Source organism: Apostichopus japonicus, chromosome 9, assembly GCF_037975245.1.
Source record: "Apostichopus japonicus isolate 1M-3 chromosome 9, ASM3797524v1, whole genome shotgun sequence".
NCBI lineage: Eukaryota > Metazoa > Echinodermata > Holothuroidea > Aspidochirotida > Stichopodidae > Apostichopus > Apostichopus japonicus.
Window position 1 is genome coordinate 23647872 of NC_092569.1, and position 21808 is coordinate 23669679.

Sequence of the window (21808 nt, forward strand, 5' to 3'; positions counted from 1 at the left end):
TCAACATGTGTCATACCATTGTTGCTATTTTCACGTTTAAACTCTGCTATACCGATATTTCTCACATTAAGTGAGTTGAGATACTGAAAATTCACTAAAAGCAGTTGCTTGCAGGTCATTAAATTGTACACTGTTTCTTCATTTTGCACTGCACGTGTGTTCCCCCCCCCCACCCCCTCCCCTTCATTTTACTGTTAAGAACAAAATTATTAATAACGCGAAAACCACCGTTAAATATGCAAATAATGCTTGGTTGCATATAGGCGGTCTGGTATACACCGTTACGTTATTATCAATGTAACTAATTACTGCTGCCACTGGGAGATTTATCGTTTTCATATTAATAATTATTGATTCATTTTTCTGCTATTGAGACTCATGTGATATTTAATGATCAGTTATATCTTCCTTGTCTACGTCACTTAACAAACTTCCATCGATTGGCTTTTTAATGGACAAACGTGATTTCCCAAGATTTCAGTTAATCGTTCGTTAATATGTTACTCGTCTGAGCGTTTATTCTCTAGAGGACGTTAAAATCATTTCGGTTCTTGATCTACTTGGATGCGTCAAATTTCATTTTATATTGTAAAGAATGAAAATGGAGCTTCGTATAACCATCATAACCATCGCAATATTGATGATCAATATGGCACATGTGACTCTGACCAAAGGTAAGCCTATTTTGAGCTTGTATGATATTAACTATTTTACGTTGTTATGTGTTCACAACAAAATCCTTGCATATTCAGTATAATATAGTGTTACCATGATAGCAATCTCCATGTATCCTTTGGACCTTGTAGAAACTAGTATTTCATTGCGAAACAAATCACGTTATTTTAAGTTGTTGTCTTTCTTAATTGATTAATGATTAATTGATAGGATAGAATACTTTAGTACACGCTCGTAAGTGTCCTATTGTTAACAACTCACATTCAGTTTATAATGATTTAATATGGTGAACACATAATTATCGAAAATACATCGTTTAGTTGAAATTGTTAAGTCATATTTGATGTTTTCATAGCAGATTATGTAGACCATCCAATTGATTATACAAAATGTCATATCAAATTAATGAAGTCAAACCTAAACTTTGAAAAGTTTGAAATGTTATGGTTATAACTGCCTTTCAATTATTATTCACTTATTATTATTATTCTTGAGTTGGAAGAAATTAATTTTATCAACATTAATGAATGACATTGCTCTGTGAATAATATTACTAAGTGCGTTTCCTTACAAACTGTTGCCTAGGCAACCGACGTGTCACTAACATTCATTTGAAAGATAACACAGACCATTTCTCAGGTTTGTAAGACCGAACTCTTTTCAAATTTAGGCTAACATTATGTCTAAGCATATAAACACTTTCTTGGAATACCGTTTTGTGTGTGAAATTGATACATTCTGAAATATGGCGTTGCGGCCATTACATTGTTGTTACACAATCACAATATGAGAGATACTTTGGCATTTAGCGATTAAATATCAATTTTGCCTAAATGTCCATTGAGGCTGTTCGCTTCATTGACAGAATCCACTCTTAACTATCAAATTATTTATAATTTAGTCTGAACGTTAAAGAAAAATCAGAGAGCAGAATTATTCAACCGGAATTCATTCAACATTTAGAATTATATAATAGTTAATTATTTAATTTCATGCAAATTTATGCTATGGCTGATGAAGAATCAGATAATTATACGCCACAAATACGTTATAGTCTATGTAATACTAGTACGGAATATATTACAATTAAATAATTACAAAAATGTTTGCTTTGACAGTTTGATTCTGTCATCATCCTGTAATGAGCCTAACGTTAGGTATATTAACCTGAAATAAAGTCAAAATTACAGCTACCCATTTAATTTAACATAATCTTCTCATGTTAAGGCAGTTTTGTAACTCACGAATCTGTTATATCGTGTTATTATTTTGCACTTGATTTTGAGGGCGTTGAACTTTTATCAGGACTGTGGGTATGACTGAACTTACCGATAAAAATCGTTCATGAATTTGGCAAATATCAAGGGCGTAGGAACCGGAGGGCTGGGGGGGGGGGGGGGCGCCAGCCCCCCCCCCCCCCCCAGTGAAAAATGTGGAGGGGCGGAAGTATCATTCCGCCCCCCCCCCCGCTTCGCAAGTCTGAAAACCCCTTTTTCATTTCCAAATGAGAGAAAAATCTCATTTGGAGCACCAAATTGCATCTAAGGCCAGGTGAAAATACAAAATTAAGTTTTCAAAATGGAGTCGGTGTTGAAGTGTGCTATATTGCACCAAATTGCATCTGAGGCTACCTGGAAATGCAAAAAATTCCCCTTAGACTCCTCCCCCAGGCCGACCATTAGTCTTCAGCCCCCCCCCCCACTCAAAAGTACCTTCCTACGCCACTGGCAAATATACTACTTGATAAGAAGGCGTCCCATGCATGATTGGATTTTAGTATGTACCTCCTTCTGACCCCTTCCCCTTCCGCGTACCTGTTTTATTTTTTTACAGGACGCAACTTAGTTCAGAGGTGTAAGAAGCTATCAAAACTTTCAAGGTTATAAGCCAAAATATGAACTTTCTAATCTCACAATATTAATTGATATTCACTATTAATTAATATTAATCTTGAAATTAGAATAAAAGGTATACGACGAAAAATGGGATGGAGTAAGGCATACAGGGCAGTGTTGGCAACTATGGGAATAAGCTGTTGACAGTTAGGGGTTTCCTGCAAATTAAATTACATAGAATGTCGAAATTTGTACTTTTGGTCAAAAGTTTGGAAAGAAAAAGTCGAACGTCTTCCAAACGTTGTATTGATTTCTGGTCCATAATTTTGATATTGTTTTTTGCTTTCATTTGTAAACTCGAATTTTACTTGCCAGCTCTCGCTAGAATGATGTGCAAGACTTGTGAACAAGGCTGATCAAATTTGGTTCAAACCATAAAGTTAGGTCGTTTAACATTTACTGCTTTACACAACTTCAAACCGCCTATTTAAAACAATCGGACTTAGTGTTTTGTTTATGCATCCACTAGTAATTATTTGGGCGGTTAAAATCATACCTCCACCCCTTCCAGTTTTCACCGATGGGGAGAAGAAGGAATACCCTACCCCCCCCTCCGCTTCTCACCTTTCCCTATATGATCAACGCTCCTGCTCCTTCTTGGCAGGTGGTCCATATTTGATCCACTGAAAAACCATGTGTTTAGAAAATCATTACTCGAGATAGGAATACACTAGAGATCTTCCCATAGCTTTATTTTGCACATAAGACAGCCTGCATCAATAAACAACATTTTTCCGAGGGGGTCACATAGGCCTTTTTTTTTTTGTCTTCAAAGATTTATTTACATTCAAAAAACCGGTCGTTTTGACCTTTTTTTAAAAAAAAATTGTGAGAACAGTGAAAACTTTCAAGTCAACTGACCCTATCTGATACAACTAGCTAAGACATACAAGGAATCAAATCAGGAGCCTTCACATGCGTATGTAGAGAGATGGCTCTATATTTGGGGGAAATATGTCAAAAAATGACGTTTTTCGGTCTAAGTTAGGGCCAAAACACGGACCTATATCCGATAATATTTCTCCAGAATGCCTCACCCTACAGAGTAGATTTTAAGCTCCAGAAGCGCCGCACTGAAACGCTATGCTACATAGAAACAATTTAGCAATAGGGCCTCCACTTCGTGAGTAATCCTTAGCAATTCAACTCGAGCATTTTTATGGAATAGAATTTCGGTCAACCACAGTTGAAACACTTCGTGTAGTTAGGGTCAACGCTATCACTCACGTAATTAAAACGGTAACTATTTAGCACATATTATCATGGCTAAATACTAAAAAGAGGCGTTAGACCTTCTTTTTATGGGCAATTTGACCATCCAGCCGTTGGAGGACGACGACATCGCTGAATCTGAAGAAGATTCTGACGATGAAATCCTGATATGGTAAGCCACACTGTATGTATTGTGTATACATGTACTGTAGTAGTGCAATAGGTACGCTTGACTACCATTGTATTACATATTCATAAATGCCTAAACCCAACTTTCTGTATACTGGACCAGTCTCGAATGCGATTCGAGACTGGTCGAGTGTATAGAGAGGAGAATTGCTTCAGGATCGAAATGTTAGACAAATACTGGTTTGTTGCCATGGCAATCATGAAGTCATAATTAAAAGAAATGAAGACATGGTGTAACGTTGCCATGAGTGCTATATGTTTATGGGCAAAGAAATGTTCCAAATTGCAAAAGGATACTGTACAGTATATACAGCCTACTTGCAATTAGTTACAGCAGTAGTACTGTACATGTTTTTACACACACCGAGTCTCAATACACACTGTACGTACTCCTTAAATCATCCAGCTAAATACTTCGAGTAACATGAATGACTTAGGCATTAATTTTGAGCTTAATTTTGCGCTAGAGTCAATGTCAGCAACCTTATGGAGGTGCTTCAACGAAGAACCCAAGCGTAAAGCGTCCAATGTTGACACTATAACTAAGTATACCAGAAGAAACCTTGTCGCTAAGCCCAACAATAACGTAAGCACTACTACTAGCAGTAACGACATGACTGACCAGGGACTAGGCCTAGCTATCTTTCAGACTCGCAATAACACTGCGGTTACTACAAGTCCAAACCTGTCGAACAATGGGGCTCGGAACCTCTTCAAAAACTGCTCATTCTCAGGCCCAGTAAACGTTTTTTTGAACGGTTCATCTACCGACCAGGGATAGACGAGTTCTACTCAAAAGAATGTTAGCAACAGGCAACGTTGCTAGCCTAACTGTTGTAGCGTTTACGGACTTTCCAGACCACACACAACTCAGCATCTGTTTATTGCGCAATTTGACCTGGTAGGTCAAAAAAAGTTTTAAAATGTTATCTTTAGAAATTTGTTCATCTGTTCTTATTTAATTGTCTTTTCCCTCCATTTTGTAGTGTTTGAATTGATTAAACTACCAAAATTTAAGAACAAACGACACTGCTCCATTCGTATTTTTTCACTCTTAATGTTCATGGGAAGAAAATGCTGTTTTACATGAGGTGACTATTACGTCATTCAGGAAAAAGATCAAGGGAGGCATTAGGAGAATTAAATACAGATCAGCAAAAATTAGCGAAAAAATGCCGTTTTCTAACATTTGTGAGGGTCATTTATGAATGGGGATAAAAACGAGGGTACCCGGTCTGATGACGTCATCGAGAAGGGCAGCGAAGGATCGTTCCTACGGAGTAGTGGATTCATCTCGAGGTAATTTAGGATAATTTTAGAGAGTAAGATTTCCAAATGCGAAAAATACTTGCAACAATGGGAGGAGTGTGGAAAAAGCTTCAAAATGAACCAAAATTTCATCTTCACATACCTGAAAAGTATTCATACTCATGAAAAACCTATCTCTACTAAGGTGCAAAATGGTTAGGTTGTCTTCAGTATGGTTGCCACAGTGATAACTAGGAATATTTAGAGGTGCGTCAATTACGGGGGTGCGTCAATTACGAAGCCTTCTCGATGACGTCATCATCGGTCTCAAATCAAATTTAAGACTGGTTCCCCTCGTGTTTATCCCCTAAATACATGTCAAGTAGTTTGGAGGGAGGGGGAGGGGTATAAGCAGGGTTGGCCGGTTTTTACCGGGTGGTTTTTACCGCCCCGGTAAAAACAAGTTTTTTACCGGTTTTTACCGGGAGGTTTTTCCCACCTATAAGTGGGAAAAACTGGGAAAAACCAGGAAAAACCTCAAATTATATAGAATTCCTAAAAACTCATGTGGAACTTGTGGAGGAGCATAGAATCTACAAGAAAATGGCATCTTATGGTAGGGGGTTGGGTTACATCCAAAGAACAGCTATGATCTATAACTTGTGAGTTTACCGATTAGACTATTATAAATAATTCAAATAAATAATATATTGGATGCTCAAATCAACCAACTTTATTTTCCTATCGAGATGCATAATTCCATTATCTAGAGAATGGACTCGTATCAAACTGTTGGTGCCTCCTAGGGCTATGGTTCGTCATATTATACATGCCACATTAATCCGCTCAGATCCAAATGATGATTCACATCCAAGAACGATCACTTCATGTCTGCGATAAATTGTACTCTGTTCACACTTCGCACTAGGCACTGTACTATGCTTATATTGCTTATAGGCACTGTACTAAGTGACTGTTGTGACATCAACTAATTTGAGAATAAGTAACAATTGGAACAGTTACTTGTGTTGTTGATACTCCTACCTCTTCAGTTAGCCTATACACAGGAAGTGCCCAGTATCACCTCACCTGTCCACCTCAAAGTGTTTAATCACTCATGCATGAAGTTGTATAATAATTGGACCATGTTTGCATCAAGGTAAACAGTTTGGTTGTGTGAATGGCTCCATAGGGCCATTGTGCGTTTAATACTTTAATTGTGCCCATGTGCCTTACAAAGTTTCAAAGCAGTTTCTATTGAGCCCCCTGGATTGAAGTTCACCTCAATAGACTGTTGCCTACTGTATTAATGGAATGAACTGTCTGAGCACATAATATTATATTATTATATGGTTCCTTGTCCCTTTGAGGCTTTGGATGCCATGGTTCGCCACTTCGTTCTATCCTCCGCTGTTCATGCCACATAATAGGCCTGAAGAATTTAGGAGGGGTGAATGTCCCAGTGTAGACCTATAATGGTTTGGGCAATAGGCAATGCATACTGCTAAAGAGATCGTGACAGAATAACTATACATGTGCAATACGTAAAATACTCTTTTTTCCACAAAAATAGAATAAGAATGTGATAAAATAGCTCAAAATGAAGCTAAGAAACTCCCATATTCAATAAAATATGCCTGTCATGAAACAATATTGTGCCTACTGATGACCCTGCATTTTACAGACAATTAATACTAGTTTTCGAGACGGAGGCGGTTTTTACCGGTATTTACCAGTTTTTCCCGGTTTTTACCTGGTTTTTACCGCTTAGTGGGAAAAACAGGTTTTTTCCCGGGAAAATGCCAACCCTGGGTATAAGGGGGGAGGGGTTGGCAACCTGGTAGTAGATATGATTGAGGGGAGGGGAATGAACTGGTTTATTAAGTTTGAATAGGAATTTCAAAAGTCAAAGCAATTTATTTCCCTCTTTTGTGTATTGTTTGTACAAATTTTGTAATTATGCGCATACTAATTAGCCTTTTATTAGACCCTTGTTCCAGTTACAGCAACAACTGAGGTGCCAAATATGATGTGGATGAACAACAGCCTATACTTATCACTCCAGAAGAGCCCTTGACCAGCATGGAGACCATATAACTTTGATATAAACCATAAATTTGGTAGCCTGTAAAATAAATAATTTATTCGCGAATGAAAATTTAACAAAACGTCGAAAAATCAGTCATATTTCTCACATTCAAACATCAAATTATATTTTACTTATAAAATAAACATGTCTTGAACTCATTAAACTATCAAAAGTCCAGCAGATTTCATCAAAATAATTTCAAATGGGCAAAGGAAAGTACAGTGTATGTATCATAACCTCATTTGCATATTTACATATCTAATTAGCTCAATTATAAAAAAAAAAATGTAAAAATTAAAACCTCATTTCAATACCTATCTGTCAATACTTGGGTCCCTATTGACAAAAATGAACAGATTTTAAGTAATTACAATGTGTAAATATTTTCCCCAAGGAACAATGATATGACATGGAAATTGGGAATATGACGTCATTATTGGTGACGAAATCTGACCCATGAGTTTTAGCCGCATTCTAATACATTGAACCAGATTCTAAAAGTATACTTCCGATTTTCGTTAAAGAAAACATTCATGGTTACATGCTCAAGGGTGGGCTTTAAGGCGTTTAACTCCAATAACACATAATATATTCAGAAGTTATGTTCTGTTAAATTGATCATTTTGAAGAAAATTGTTATCTTTGGTTATAACTATCCAGACTAATAGTATACTTCAGAAACAAGAGAATATATGTCACAGACATATTGAATGAGGATCATTAGTTCTTGTTCTATTATGATAGAACAAAGTTAATGCGTTCACGAAAATCATGTAATACAAAGTTACATATGCGCTGCACTAAAGTACATGATTAGGCCATGCAAAGAAAACGTTTGTAATGAGTGCCAACATGCATGTAGTCATACAGAATGGTACGTATTTTGTGGTGATTAGTAGATATGTTGTCTAGACTAATTACATAAATTTCTCAAATTTGAACAAAATTCATTCTGACATAGTCTTGGCATTCATACACTCGGCCGACAAAGAATTATTTTATATAACATCCAATTATCGTATAGCAGCCTACGAGTTGTAAAATTATTCCATCGACGTTTATATTTTTCTTTCTTTCTTTTATATATATATATTTAATTTGCCATCGTGATCAGCGGATGATGACTCTGGTGTTCGCGGTTATTTTCGATGCACCCGACCTACACCGGGACCTGCACCTGCACCTGCAGAAAGTAGGTCTACCGTGAAGGAAGAATCAACCAACACACCAACAGAAGAAGGCGGAGTCACAAACGATGAAGGTAGTGATGTAACGTTCACAGGACAAGAAGTCGATACTGCAAGTGAACCCACCATCCACACCAAGACAACCCCTGTGCCCATCACCAGCTCAACACAAAGCCCTGTCGACGTGACATCGACCTTGAAGGAAGAATCAACCAACACACCAACAGAAGAGGTCGGATACACAACTGATGAAGGTAGTGATGTAACGTTCACAGGACAAGATGTCGATACTACAAGTGAACCCACCATCGACAGCGAGACAACCCCTGTGGCCATCATCAGCTCAACACAAAGCACTGTCGACATGACATCGACCACCAGCGACCCTAGTACAACTCTACCTGCAGGAGTGCAAACTACACAGACGAGCATTAATCAGAGTTGTTCCGTTTCCATGGAGAATATTACTATTTTGGTGAGATAATAATTTATATTTATTACTACAAATTGTTCAAAACTGGCAGAAAGATAACAGAACCTAGTATCAGCTTTGCAGCATTTTTACTCAAACTTGGAGACATTTACATCTTAATTAAGCCTATTATTTTCATTACATGTTTATGGATAAGAGTCCCCAGTTATTTCACTAAGTATATAGTGATCATAAGCTTCATTGTACCTCATAAAGCATCTGAGTGAGCTATTGGCATAGATTAACTTTATATCGACAACATGATGCGATTACACTGTGCGACAGCGATACATCTGTAGTTAAGTATTGGAAAATAATACACAGGGTATATATCTACCGATACTCCCCAAATAGAGGTGTGGCACAACTCAATAGTGTTATTGGCATCTACCGGATACGCCCCATCGGTGTGTGGAGTTTGTGGGTCAAGTCGTTTGTACTTTTCGTAGTTAAAATAGCACGGGTTCCGCTAATTGGAAGACGTTTAACACAAGACATTTGCCCACAGTATGAACTTGAAATTAGCATAACGTTGTTGACACTCTTTAGGTTAACACCCATAGAAAGTTTTTTTAATCTATCTAAACCAAATAATTTGGCCAATTGTTTTGTCTGAAAATTGTTAAGTTTGTATAAAATGTTAAAATGACAAGATGTGATACGTTGTCATGGCAACATTTTCATAAAATCGTCAAATTGTACATTTGTAAAGAATGAAATGACGAGACGTGAATACTCGTCAAGTTTAATCATCTGTTATGAAAAATAATGAATTTTCGACATATCATAGATTTAATTTTCTTTTTAAACATTTTTAACTGAACGTTTTTCTGAGAAATATCACCTTAGGGCAGTTCCGTAAACTAGTAAACCTTTTCACCAAAACTTAAAAAACGTTGAATCATTACATGTAGGGTATCAGATGAAAGCTAAAACTCTGAAGTTTCATAATATTTAGCTAATTTTCACAGAACACATTGTTTTCAGGCAGATTAAGGTGTGTATTAGTCAACCAAAAAAATCGTGAATTTGCTTCAAAAAAATCACCCAAAAACAAAATGCCTATTTTTGCCTGTGTATCTTCAGAGGAATAGATATTCTTAGGTTTGCTGAAGTGATATAATATATAGATTCAGTTGACAAACAGATAAACTTGCAGGGATTTTCATTTTTCTGAGAATGACTTTTTTTACAAATGTAAATTGTCATGTGTACGTCCGTCACAGAAAAATCACATTTTTTAAAATTTCATACAGAAGATAGTACCCAGATTTCAAGACATCTACAATTCAATGCACATATTGAGCACTCAATAACTACATAATGTGCCTTTAATCCCTAGGATTTTATTTTTTCAGAAAATGCTGTGACAGACGTACGTATTTTCGTACGTCCGTCACGTACGTCCGTCACGCGTACGTCCGTCACATTATTTTTGTTTAGATAAACAATGTATTTTAACATGTTTATAACTACATTACCTCTGAATTTAATAATCAAACCCATTTAGTCATTTACACAGATATTAGGTAGATTTGTGGTTGCTTCATTAGCATAAATGTAGTGGTATGCAAACATTGCATACTTCAGTGTCAACTAGCATACATATTTGTGTTATTGGTTAGCACTTGGCAAGATATCAAAGAAATGGCATGGTATTGAACCACATGGTCAGTATGCTATTGTCTACATTGATATACTTTCATCTAAAAGCCTTGTTCACATTAGAAAACATACAGAGGGGATCTGATCGAATAATATCCCCTGTTCGAGATCAACATCTTAGTGTAAATACTATCCTACTCAGGGTCAGACCGCGACATGTTGGTCCCCTGTTCTGGGGGATATCAGTTCCAGAGTGTGAACACACAGGGACCAAGGTGACCGGAGATCAAGGCAAACAAAGTACATAACACCATGCCTGTTCCACCCACTATTAGGCAAACTAACCATGGACATATATAGCTACAATCTATTCGTTTGTGTAAAACATTGTTTCTTGTAGTTCTGCCACTCATTCTTCCCTCTGACCATGAGGTTTCCTTTCGATATCCAACATACTGTATATATTACACTGTGTTCAACTAGTTTTTGTAAATAATAAATCAGTTTTAGAAGGAAGATTGTCTGAGAGTCATAAAGAACTGTTATTGCAATTGTTAGTATTTTGTTACCGCTGTAGTATGCATGTTATTGTTTTGATGTAATTTGTTCTACATTTGCTTTAGGTTCATTACCTTTTGTGGTAGGTTTCAGGTATCATTATGTGGAAGAAAAGTTAATTTTGAACCACATGTGCTCATAGTTTTATGTTGGTGGACAGAGTTACCAGATGGTTCTTCCTTAACTTCACAGTGTTTGTGTGTATTACCTTTATACATGTTTCATAGTTGCTATACTAACCAGGGGTGTGCCACTGTATCTCTGTATCTTGACATTAGATATTTAAGAACTATTGCCAGTAAATGCTCTCATAGCTATTCAGCAATACTGCTGAATAGCGATTTGTAGTATGCACACCCTGGTTATAACACTGACTTCACTTGTTATAACACTGACTTCTTTCTCCCACTTTCACCTCAATTTTGAATCTATATGCAGAAGTTAGTGACACTCATCTTTATTAGAAATTTGCCATACACTTTGTGCATTTGTACTTTTGTGAGAGTCACCATACAAATATTGTAACTTCCTCTTCATTGACTCAGAGTGGGAAATCAGAGCTGGAGCATGAGTTCAAGTGTGAACACTATACTGTAGGAGATTTTGGAAACATATTTGCGGTTAAATAGTCAACACAGGACTAAGAACAGGGGATCCAATGTGAACACTGCCGAAGAGCTCCTGAAGCAATACAACACAATGTATCACACATCTGAAGTTCTGAATTTCTTGTTTGCTGAAATGTGCTGTTATATCATCCATACAGAAGCTTGCAGTACATGTATTTTAATATAAAAAATTGTCAAGTATATAAACAGGGTGTGAAGAAAAGTGAAAGAAAAATGGTTTGGTGCTCATACCATCTTAATGTTAATAAAGACCCATCATTCTGACCCACTAGTGAACTTCAACTCTTTAGGGGTCTAACATCTGTATTGTTTGAAATGATGCACACAAAATTTTAAATGAACTTACCATTGATGATTTGCATAAAACTTTAAGTGAAATATAGATTTCCAATAGAATAGAAATTTTGTGAGAGGGTATATAAACCTTCTTTTCACTATTACTTTTACCTAAGTTGTTCCATTAGCCACAAGTATAATGAGCTGCATTATTGTGTACATCTGTCAACAATGGAAACTCTGGGTGAAGCTCTGTCACAAATTAAAATTTTAGGGATACCAAGTAGCACTTTTGTTTGTGACGGACGTACATTTACTATATAATTTCACACGTGTACGTCCGTCACAAAAATTTGTACGTCCGTCACAGATGAATTTTTGAATATATTGCAGGGAAGTGATAAAGGTTTCAACTGCTTGTTTACTGATATGTGTAGTTAAGAGTCTTCTTCATACCATGTATGGTAGTTTTAAATTGCATCCCATCCCAATTCACAGAAATTTTCAAAAGAAAATTACGATCTGAAAAAGTCACTTTCTCTGGGTACGTCCGTCACAGGGAGGTTTTTTGAGTATTTTTGTAGTTTATTTAGATGGACAAGGAATGAGACTCCATACAAGAATAGAACAAGGTAGATGTTCCATAAAACCCAAATGAAAAGTTATCTCCTATATATAGCCATTGAGATATGGATCAACAAACTGTCCGAAATGTACGTCCGACTTTACGGAATTGCCCCTTATTAGAGTAAAGATATTCTTTATCTTGACGGCACTTTTAAGCTGCCATAGGTCCTTCAAGATATGGGCAACCTGCAAGGTTCCTTGAAGCTCGTAAACATTATACAGTACTGTTTTTATACAGTATATGTGATGAGAAATACTACCATTAGGATTCTGTGTCTTTATTTGATTTATTATACACTGTCCTCCTGAAATAATCAACAAAATTATTTATTATAATTTCACGATGAATATTGAAGCCACAATATCCAAAGATATTCCTTCAACTTTTGGAATGGAAATGCGGCATCCGGTTGCTTTCTTTTAGCACCTGTTATGTAATAGGGAACTCAGTGTTAAATCGATTGGAACTGACATCGGTGTCCAGGCTGCATTTAAGTAGAAGTTATATTTTCTTTCAATTCCTAAGATAAAATATAGTAATAAAAGTGGTTTTAAGTTCTTTTTACCACAATCACTTTGATTTGCATAACGTTACTGACTTCGTATTGGTGATTGATCCATGCATGCCATATAATTCAATGATTTTGCCAACTCTCAATTGCTGTTTCGTAATGTCAACATTTAATTTGTATTTCCCTTCAGGATCATGGTTCTTCTGAAGTCAATGAAAATTGTACAAAGAAGTTTACGTGTACCAATGGCAATACACGAGTGAATGAAGCGTACACTTGCAGCTCTAGTGCAGAATGTGACAAGCGCAACGGTGTACGCAAATGCTACTGTGAAAGAGGTTACCAAGGTAACGGGGAGACATGTATGCAGATGACCAACTGCCTGGATTACTTCGAAGCTAACTTCACTGACAATGGTATATATACCATCAAACCAATTAACTGGACTGAGTCGCCCTTTGAGGTCTTCTGTAATATGACTGACGGAGGAGGATGGACGGTAAGTCAAATATGACATCCTATAGGATAGACGATATATATTGTATATGTATAGTATGACTGACGGAGGAGGATGGACGGTAAGTCTAGTGTGACATCCTATAGGATAGACGATATATTGTATATGTATAGTATGACTGACGGAGGAGGATGGACGGTAAGTCTAATATGACATCCTATAGTATAGACGATATATAGTATATGTATAATATGACTGATGGACAGATGGAGGAGGATGGACGGTAAGTCTAGTATGACATCCTATAGGATAGACGATATATTGTATATGTATAGTATGACTGACGGAGGAGGATGGATGGTAAGTCTAATATGACATCCTATAGTATAGACGATATATAGTATATGTATAATATGACTGATGGACAGATGGAGGAGGATGGACGGTAAGTCTAGTGTGACATCCTATAGGATAGACGATATATTGTATATGTATAGTATGACTGACGGAGGAGGATGGATGGTAAGTCTAATATGACATCCTATAGTATAGACGATATATAGTATATGTATAATATGACTGATGGACAGATGGAGGAGGATGGACGGTAAGTCTAGTATGACATCCTATAGGATAGACGATATATTGTATATGTATAGTATGACTGACGGAGGAGGATGGATGGTAAGTCTAATATGACATCCTATAGTATAGACGATATATAGTATATGTATAATATGACTGATGGAGGAGGATGGACGGTAAGTCTAGTATGACATCCTACAGTATATACGATATAGTGTATATTTATAATATGACTGACGGAGGAGGATGGACGGTAAGTCTAGTATGACATCCTATAGTATATACGATATATTGTATATGTATAATATGACTGACGGAGGAGGATAGACGGTTAGTCTAGTATGACATCATAATTATGTTATAGATGATATTTAGTACACTTTTGGACGGGAATGATACATGGTAAGTCTATGATGTGTTCCTAATCGATTTACGATATATACGATGTATTACTATTTCACTTAATACATACACGCTTAAGTCCTACATGATACCCGGGACTTCATAGGCTCTTTGAAGTGCTTCATGACAGGATCCCTAGAAAAACATTTTTTTTTTTTAACTGGGAATCATATTTAACCCCTTTCGCAAATAGTGAGTAAATTGAGGGTGTCAACATTCCTGCAGACTAAGGCTTCTATTGCAATCACAGAGAGGTTCGTTAGATTACGAAAGTACGAAGTGCGCATGCGCCTGTACAGTTATTGTATGGACTCCTTCGCGGGTATCGATCTGTGTTTGTTAACGTTGGAATATAGAATGGGGGTATACAAATGGAAAGATTACATTAATTTTTACTTAAAAATTGATCTGGGATATAAAAAAATCTATGACGTATCATAATTGATTAAAGTTTCAGTGGTTTCATGTCTAGCAGTAAGCCATTGCATTGCTTGTAAGAGTCATAGATTCCTCACATTTTTCCGTTATGAACTATAATATTTTATAGCTTTCAAATAATATGTTTTCAGTCAGTTCCAACTTAGTATTTGATTTATTCTTGCTTGATCAAACATACAGGTCTTTCAACGTCGTGTTGATGGTTCCGTTGACTTCTATCGTAACTGGACGAGCTATAAAGAAGGCTTCGGTGAGCTGGACCATGAGTTTTGGTTGGGAAATGATAAGTTGTATTACCTCACCAATCAAGGTGAATATCAAATCCGGATTGATCTGGTGAACATGCATGGAGTTCCATACTACGCGAAGTATGACTTGTTCCGCATCAACGATGAAAGTGACAATTACACACTGTCTGGACTGGGAACTTATAATGGAACAGCAGGTTCGTTTAAAATAGATTATATTTACAGTCATAACACCGACCAACTTTAACACTGTTCTGGTATTTTGATGACAAACGTATCATGCTTTGTTTAGCTTAGACCGCCTCATCCTAAGTGTTATTTCATTTGCTTTGCTTAATATGTTGATTACATGGTTTCGTTAATATTAATCATCACCATAATGCAATATGTGGTAATTTATTGGATCTGTATATACTTTACGCGTATCCCTTACTCTACGGAAGCATAGAAGTGGACATTGTACTGAAATTGCAAAACTTGAACAATCTGAAAATTACAGCCTTATTATTTCTCGTTTAAATTTACAAAATCTAAAAATTTGCTAACATTTTGACGAATCGTCGAAATCTTATGTTTTCCATTTTAACTGTATTTTTTTTCATATTTGTGACGTTTTTGTCATGATGGTTAAAAATATCTCAGACATCAACCCATCTTTCTGTAAAAACTCACCCCTCCTCACCCCTCCCCTCCTCCCCCCCCTCCAAGAAAAAAGAAATAACAAAGTGAAATTAAATCTTGAGAACTAACGACGGACGATAATAATTTTGTCTTTCAAGGTTTTGCCTTTCCTAGACTTTCATTACTTATTCGTCGAATGAGTTAATTAATGATAATTGATATCATGTGATAGGTTATCGCTGTACGAATTTGGAACAATTGACATTGGTTTTCTCAGATATCACTGCGATGTAATCAAGCATGCAGTGTGTATACATTATGAAAAAAATTATTTGTGTGACGTGGTAACACAGTAACTTAATGTGATATCATGAATTTATTCCAAATATGGTTTTCTCAGAGATCACTCTGATCAAACCTACCATACACGTAGTGCAGACATTACTACAATAATATCTGTTCCCTGTGTAAATGGGACATGGAAATTTTGGTGTCCCCTTCACACGGGGAAAATGTTACAAGTCAATGTGTTTTATATGATACTGCTTATTTTCTTAACAATATAAACCTTTGTTACATGGCTTGCATGCCTGTCAAACACACATAACAGCACTAATAAATGTTCAGCTAATGTTGTCATTTGAATATTTTGAATATATGTTCCCCGTGTAAAAGGGACATGAAATTTTTTGTGTCCCATTTACACGGGGAACATGTTACAAGTCAATGTGTTTTATATGATACTGCTTATGTTCTTGTTACGATCAACTCGATCAAGGCCAGAATACACCTCCCCTTGGATTCACAACTCAAATGACTAAACAATACACTGTAAAATTTAACTTTAAATGTAACAATAAGTATTTATTTAATTGTGTGTTCAAGGTAATTAAAATCAAACAAAGATCATTTATCAATATCAAAGCAGTTTACACTAAAACAGATTTAATAAGTTATACTATAATTTACTCACGACCTGGTGTGTGCCGCGACGCGAGCTGCAGCATAAGTCCAGTGACAAAAAGTCCTGGCGAATATTCCAGCGAAACTTGTAGACGGACGAATGTCCAATATTGAAGAAATCCAGCTCCCAACTTGATGACTTCCACTTCGGAGGTCGACTACTAATGAATGTCCAAGTTGTGCTTGCAGCTTGTTTATCCTTGGATTCATGTCCTTGGGTAACTCAGAGGCCACAATAAGTAGTGCTGACTGGCACAGAACCAAAGACGGCTACACAACGATGGGCGACTTCGAAGCCGGTAAACTTGTAGCAAATCCACTAATAAAAAGACAGCTTTAACTTTACTGTCAAACTAAGTGAGTATTTACTCACACTGGAATTGTAGGATTCACTTGAGCGAGAGGTTATTAAACTCCTGGAGCCAAGATGGTTAAAAACTCTTGATCTCAAATTATCATGTGCTTATATAGCATTTTCACAAGTCCAGAAAGATCTTGCAATGTCCATCCATTCTAGAAGCATCTTACAGTAGCTCCAGCTCAGTTCAACCAATCCAAAAGGTCACTTCACCTTTCCAGGAAATCCTCACCTAGTGTTCTAAAAATAGCACAGGGGATGTCCCCTTGGCAGCACTCCAATGTTCTAGCATGTTCCAATGTGTACCTTGTTGAGATGTTCTACATTGTTCTCAAATGTTCTAACTCTTCTAGAAGCTTTTCAACTTTTCCAAATATTCTGCACACACCAGATATGCACACACACCAGGCAGTTCTATACTATGATTCTTAGATTAATATATAATATTCTATGATATTGATTTATAATACAACTAATTGTTGCAAAAATCATACAAATTATTGAGATTACTTAGGGGCCTGTAACATTCTTAACAATATAAACCTTTGTTACAACACTTGCATGCCTGCCAAACACACATGACAGCACTAATAAATGTTCAGCTAATGTTGTCATTTGAATATTTTGAATATATTTTCCCCGTGTAAAAGGGACATGAAATTTTTTGTGTCCCATTTACACGGGGAACATGTTACAAGTCAATGTGTTTTATATGATACTGCTTATGTTCTTAACAATATAAACCTTTGTTACAACACTTGCATGCCTGCCAAACACACATAACAGCACTAATCAATGTTCAGCTAATAATGTTCAGCTAATATTGTAATTTGAATATTTTGAAATAATGTTCAGCTATTTTGAATATTTTGAAATAAAAATGTTCAGCTTATGTTGTAATTTGAATATTTTGAATATAAAAGGGACATGGAAATTTGTAATGGATTAATGTCCCTTAATTAATGTTTAACTAAAGAATGCAAATACTTTTGCCATCCAGAACTACTAATTGCCTCTTCAAACAAACTTTACTAATCAAGTAACTTGCAAACTCAAATCATAAACTATTTCAAACAAATGTTTCCAGGAATATAACGGCGAACTTTCTGAATATCATCAGGAGCAAAAACATATTGATTCCCGGAACGATGGTTCCGGAGTTCTGGAGGCCTGACCACACAGATGACGTCGTTCGTTGGATGGGTGAAATCCTGCTCCTCCTCTGGGAAGACGTGGTAACAGCCGGTGACACTGTCAAACAGTCTCATGAACTTAAGAACAACGTTGTCTTCAATTTTCTCCAACACCTACAAAATATGTAAAAAATTGCTATCATTGATTATAAAAAAAATTGTTATGTTCTCTCAAGTCAGCAATTTCTCCAGCACCTGAATGTAAAATATGAAAAGTATTAACATGTTGATGGTTGTGAACATCCTGCTCATATAAACTGTAAGAGTGCTGAAAAATATAAAATTAACTCTGAATATTAACATATATTTCTTTCACAATGTATGAGGGGTGGTGCCAGAATTTCCATACGAACTTTATAGCCTTTTTTAACCAACAGAATGTACTTACAATTGCCATGTAGACCACTGATGTATTTGGAGCTGAACTCTTGCGCTTCTTCTGAGAAAACTGCACAGCGACATATTCCCCCACAGCCAGATCTTTCGAGACAGGAGTTTCTCCATCTGAAACACATTTACCAAAGAAATCAATAAGTTTAGGAATTCTCAGGTGTAAAATGAATAGTTCTCATAAGTGCTAGATAGAGATGCGTGTGTGTTTAATATATGAAGACTAATTAGTTTGTTTTCTTGCGGGCCACAGGTTAGGCACCCTTGGCTGGTATCTGGTAGCCCATCATATGTATTTAAAAACTCACCATCAGGCTGGATAGTTACATCACCTCTGGACTGGGTAGACGGGTCATCACTGAGCCGGTGAGACAGGTTACCGTCAGGCTGGATAGTCACCTCATTGTCGGACTGGGTAGACACTGCACTGTCAGGTTGAGCAGCCGGGTCACCCGGAGGCTGACTGGACATATCACTTCCAGGTTGGGCTAAAACAGCCGCATCATGATGGGAAGAGACCTTGACATCAGCTGTAGAGGAAATTGAACCAACCGATCAACATTACAAAACTACTGTAACAGCATGAGCTACAGCAGTCTTAATGATATGTACTGTATAACCTGCAAAAGAAATAAACTGTTTAAAGTTGGTTTTATCCTGTCTATATTTTATAAAATATATAGTCCTTCTGTTGGCAAAATATACAACTTGAACATGGTTTATATAATTGTTTGGGGTGGGGCCACTACAGCACTCCAAATGGGCTGAATATGCTCTGTTCCAGGCATTTTCGGGCAAACTAATTTATGACAGGTTTTGATATAACTTCTGGGAATATTTGTGAAAATTGTTCAGCTGTTATTGTATTTTTATGTAGGTACAGGTGGAGAAGACACACTGGAGGTGCAGAGGAGAAAAGCCCCTCACCCAGCTAGGGCCACCCTGAGCTGATGTATACATGTAAAGCATATTCAATACATTGCAAGAAGAAATGAGTACTTTTAAAAGGGGCAGAGTCATCATAAGAGGTGTGAGGTGATGGTCAATATCCTCATTGCCTAGGTTGTTATTCCCTGGTTGTTACACCAGCCCCACTGGGTGGAGAGGGAGATACTTCCAGGTTCACAGCTAAGCCATGGCTTGATCATAGCCTCTTAGGTTCAGTCTTAACATAAACCCCATCCATAGAATTTACCTTCTCGTGTAGCTTGCAGGTGAACCTCCTTCCAGGGCTGGACATACTGCCCATTTTCACATACTCCTACATCTTGTAGACAAGGGTCACAGAAGCAGGAGATGTTTCTTGTGGCAACCACTCCTCTCTTCACACTCTTGATGCTATGGAGTCGTCTGGTACCTGCCACAGTCTTGACTGCTCTGTTAGGGCGGTTTCTACGTACATCTTTAAAACGAATGTAGAATACACTCCTACGGAATGGCAGACAGCATTGCCCCTCAGAGGCCTCTTTCATCACATGCTTAGACAGGTAATCATAGAAAGACTCTGGGTTATTAATGATGACTGTCCCCGCTTTAACAGCATCAGACGCATGCCTCTTCACTACACCGCTCTCGCCATCACTCGCTCCCCGGCTTGCCATGTCTGGTCCCAGAATAATTGTGGTGGATTATATGGCCAAAGTCCTCTGGGCCATAGCTGATGTCAGAGATTGGGCCTTTGCTTTTATACTGACTGCTGCACCCATCTGTAAAATTTGCCAATGGCCAGCTCTCTTGTTTCGGAAAGATGCTTTGACACCACTTCTTGAAACGTGTTCACGAGGTTGTAATCGTGCGTGATGTCGTTACTGATCATAATACAGCTCTCGGTGACTGATTTCTGGCAACTGCTGCAGTGGTAGTATACTACAATAGGGTGGACTGTGGCTGAATCATGCGAATAATAGGCGCTCTGGACCTCCCTCTGATAGCCGCACTTATAATTTTCGGCAAAATCAAAGATACCTTAGAACTTCATCTGTACCTACCTTCATCCGCAGATTGTACTCCTGCTGATGCTGCCAATCTTTGTTGAAAATATGCTCAGCAAATGGCTCCATCTCATCTTTGAGTTCCTTCACTAAGTCTGTGACCGTCCCTGACTTCACAACCAGTCCCCGCTTCTTGACCTGCTTCTCAATTTGGTTGGTGCAGCACGTTGTCTCAACCATCTGCCAACACTTCCACTCAACTTTTTTTGCTGGATTCACAAAGAGGGGGGCCAGTTTAACATCCAGCATGCTTACTCCGCATTCAGGGCATTCCCGTGTAATGCATGATGGGTTGTGGAATGGTGTGTCGTGTTGCTTTTGGCACATGGTGTCATTTGTAAGTTGATAGGCATCCTTGATGCATCCTGGCAATAGATGGTTGATTGCAAGCAATTTCAAGTCCACATTCTCACAGTACTCACACAAACAACCAATATAGTTTGCCTGTTGCTTTGTCTTCACATGTACTGGGCGATGTTTATAAAATGTAGAAGCCCCCACCTGATCATGTGGATTTGCCTTGTTGAACTCTGCATGCAAATTAGCGATGGTGTTACCCATTATGTAACAAGGTTTACCAGTCTTTTTGCTTACGAATTTTTTATCTGGCAGCGGATTGGAGTGAGCCTCGTAAAATTTCTCCATTAACTTAGCTTTGCGGTGCGATACCGGCTTTCTTCCTTCTCGATCTTTTCTTGCTTTCGCTAGCAACTTTCTACTAACACCGAACCTGCGAGACGCTTCTCGTAACAATTTTTTTCTCTTGATGGTGGAAAGGCACTCAGATAGACGTTTCCTTGCCTTGGACTGTCTTGGTGCTTGAAAAACTTCAGCCACTGCCTTCATTACGCCATCTGCCAGACTATCTTTGGTGGTATGGATTCCTGCCGCTGCTAGTGCAGCCGCTTTCCTCGGTGTGGTCTTCCCAATTAAATCCAATGTAGTCGAAACAAAGTGTGCCCGATGTTTTGGCATGCCTCTTCTTGCC

General features: G+C 37.5%; 3 protein-coding genes across 3 annotated transcripts in view; 1 reads left to right on the forward strand and 2 right to left on the reverse strand.

The window, feature by feature from the left end:
• The window catches only part of LOC139973029 (fibrinogen-like protein A), a 141235-nt gene that overhangs the window by 47744 nt on the left and 71683 nt on the right, over nt 1–21808 (reverse strand). The gene's annotated exons all lie outside the window — the stretch shown is intronic.
• LOC139973981 (uncharacterized) lies at nt 441–15566 on the forward strand. Its single transcript, XM_071980887.1, has 4 exons — nt 441–674; nt 8423–8970; nt 13365–13673; nt 15237–15566. The coding sequence occupies exons 1-4, from the start codon at nt 596–598 to the stop codon at nt 15549–15551; spliced, it is 1251 nt and encodes a 416-aa protein (XP_071836988.1). The 5' UTR covers nt 441–595; the 3' UTR covers nt 15552–15566.
• Nucleotides 17779–20536, reverse strand: LOC139974025 (uncharacterized). Its single transcript, XM_071980938.1, has 3 exons — nt 20025–20536; nt 19138–19359; nt 17779–18943 (listed from the first exon to the last, which is right to left on the reverse strand). The coding sequence occupies exons 1-3, from the start codon at nt 20428–20430 to the stop codon at nt 18723–18725; spliced, it is 849 nt and encodes a 282-aa protein (XP_071837039.1). The 5' UTR covers nt 20431–20536; the 3' UTR covers nt 17779–18722.

Coding starts and splice junctions, on each gene's coding strand:
- LOC139973981 (XM_071980887.1), top strand. CDS start 596: ATGAAAATGGAGCTTCGTATAACCATCATAACCATCGCAATATTGATG. Junction 675..8,422: donor ACATGTGACTCTGACCAAAG/GTAAGCCTATTT, acceptor CATCGTGATCAG/CGGATGATGACTCTGGTGTT. Junction 8,971..13,364: donor TGGAGAATATTACTATTTTG/GTGAGATAATAA, acceptor ATTTCCCTTCAG/GATCATGGTTCTTCTGAAGT.
- LOC139974025 (XM_071980938.1), bottom strand. CDS start 20,430: ATGGCAAGCCGGGGAGCGAGTGATGGCGAGAGCGGTGTAGTGAAGAGG. Junction 19,360..20,024: donor CCTGCAAGCTACACGAGAAG/GTAAATTCTATG, acceptor TTTCCTCTACAG/CTGATGTCAAGGTCTCTTCC. Junction 18,944..19,137: donor TGTAACTATCCAGCCTGATG/GTGAGTTTTTAA, acceptor AATGTGTTTCAG/ATGGAGAAACTCCTGTCTCG.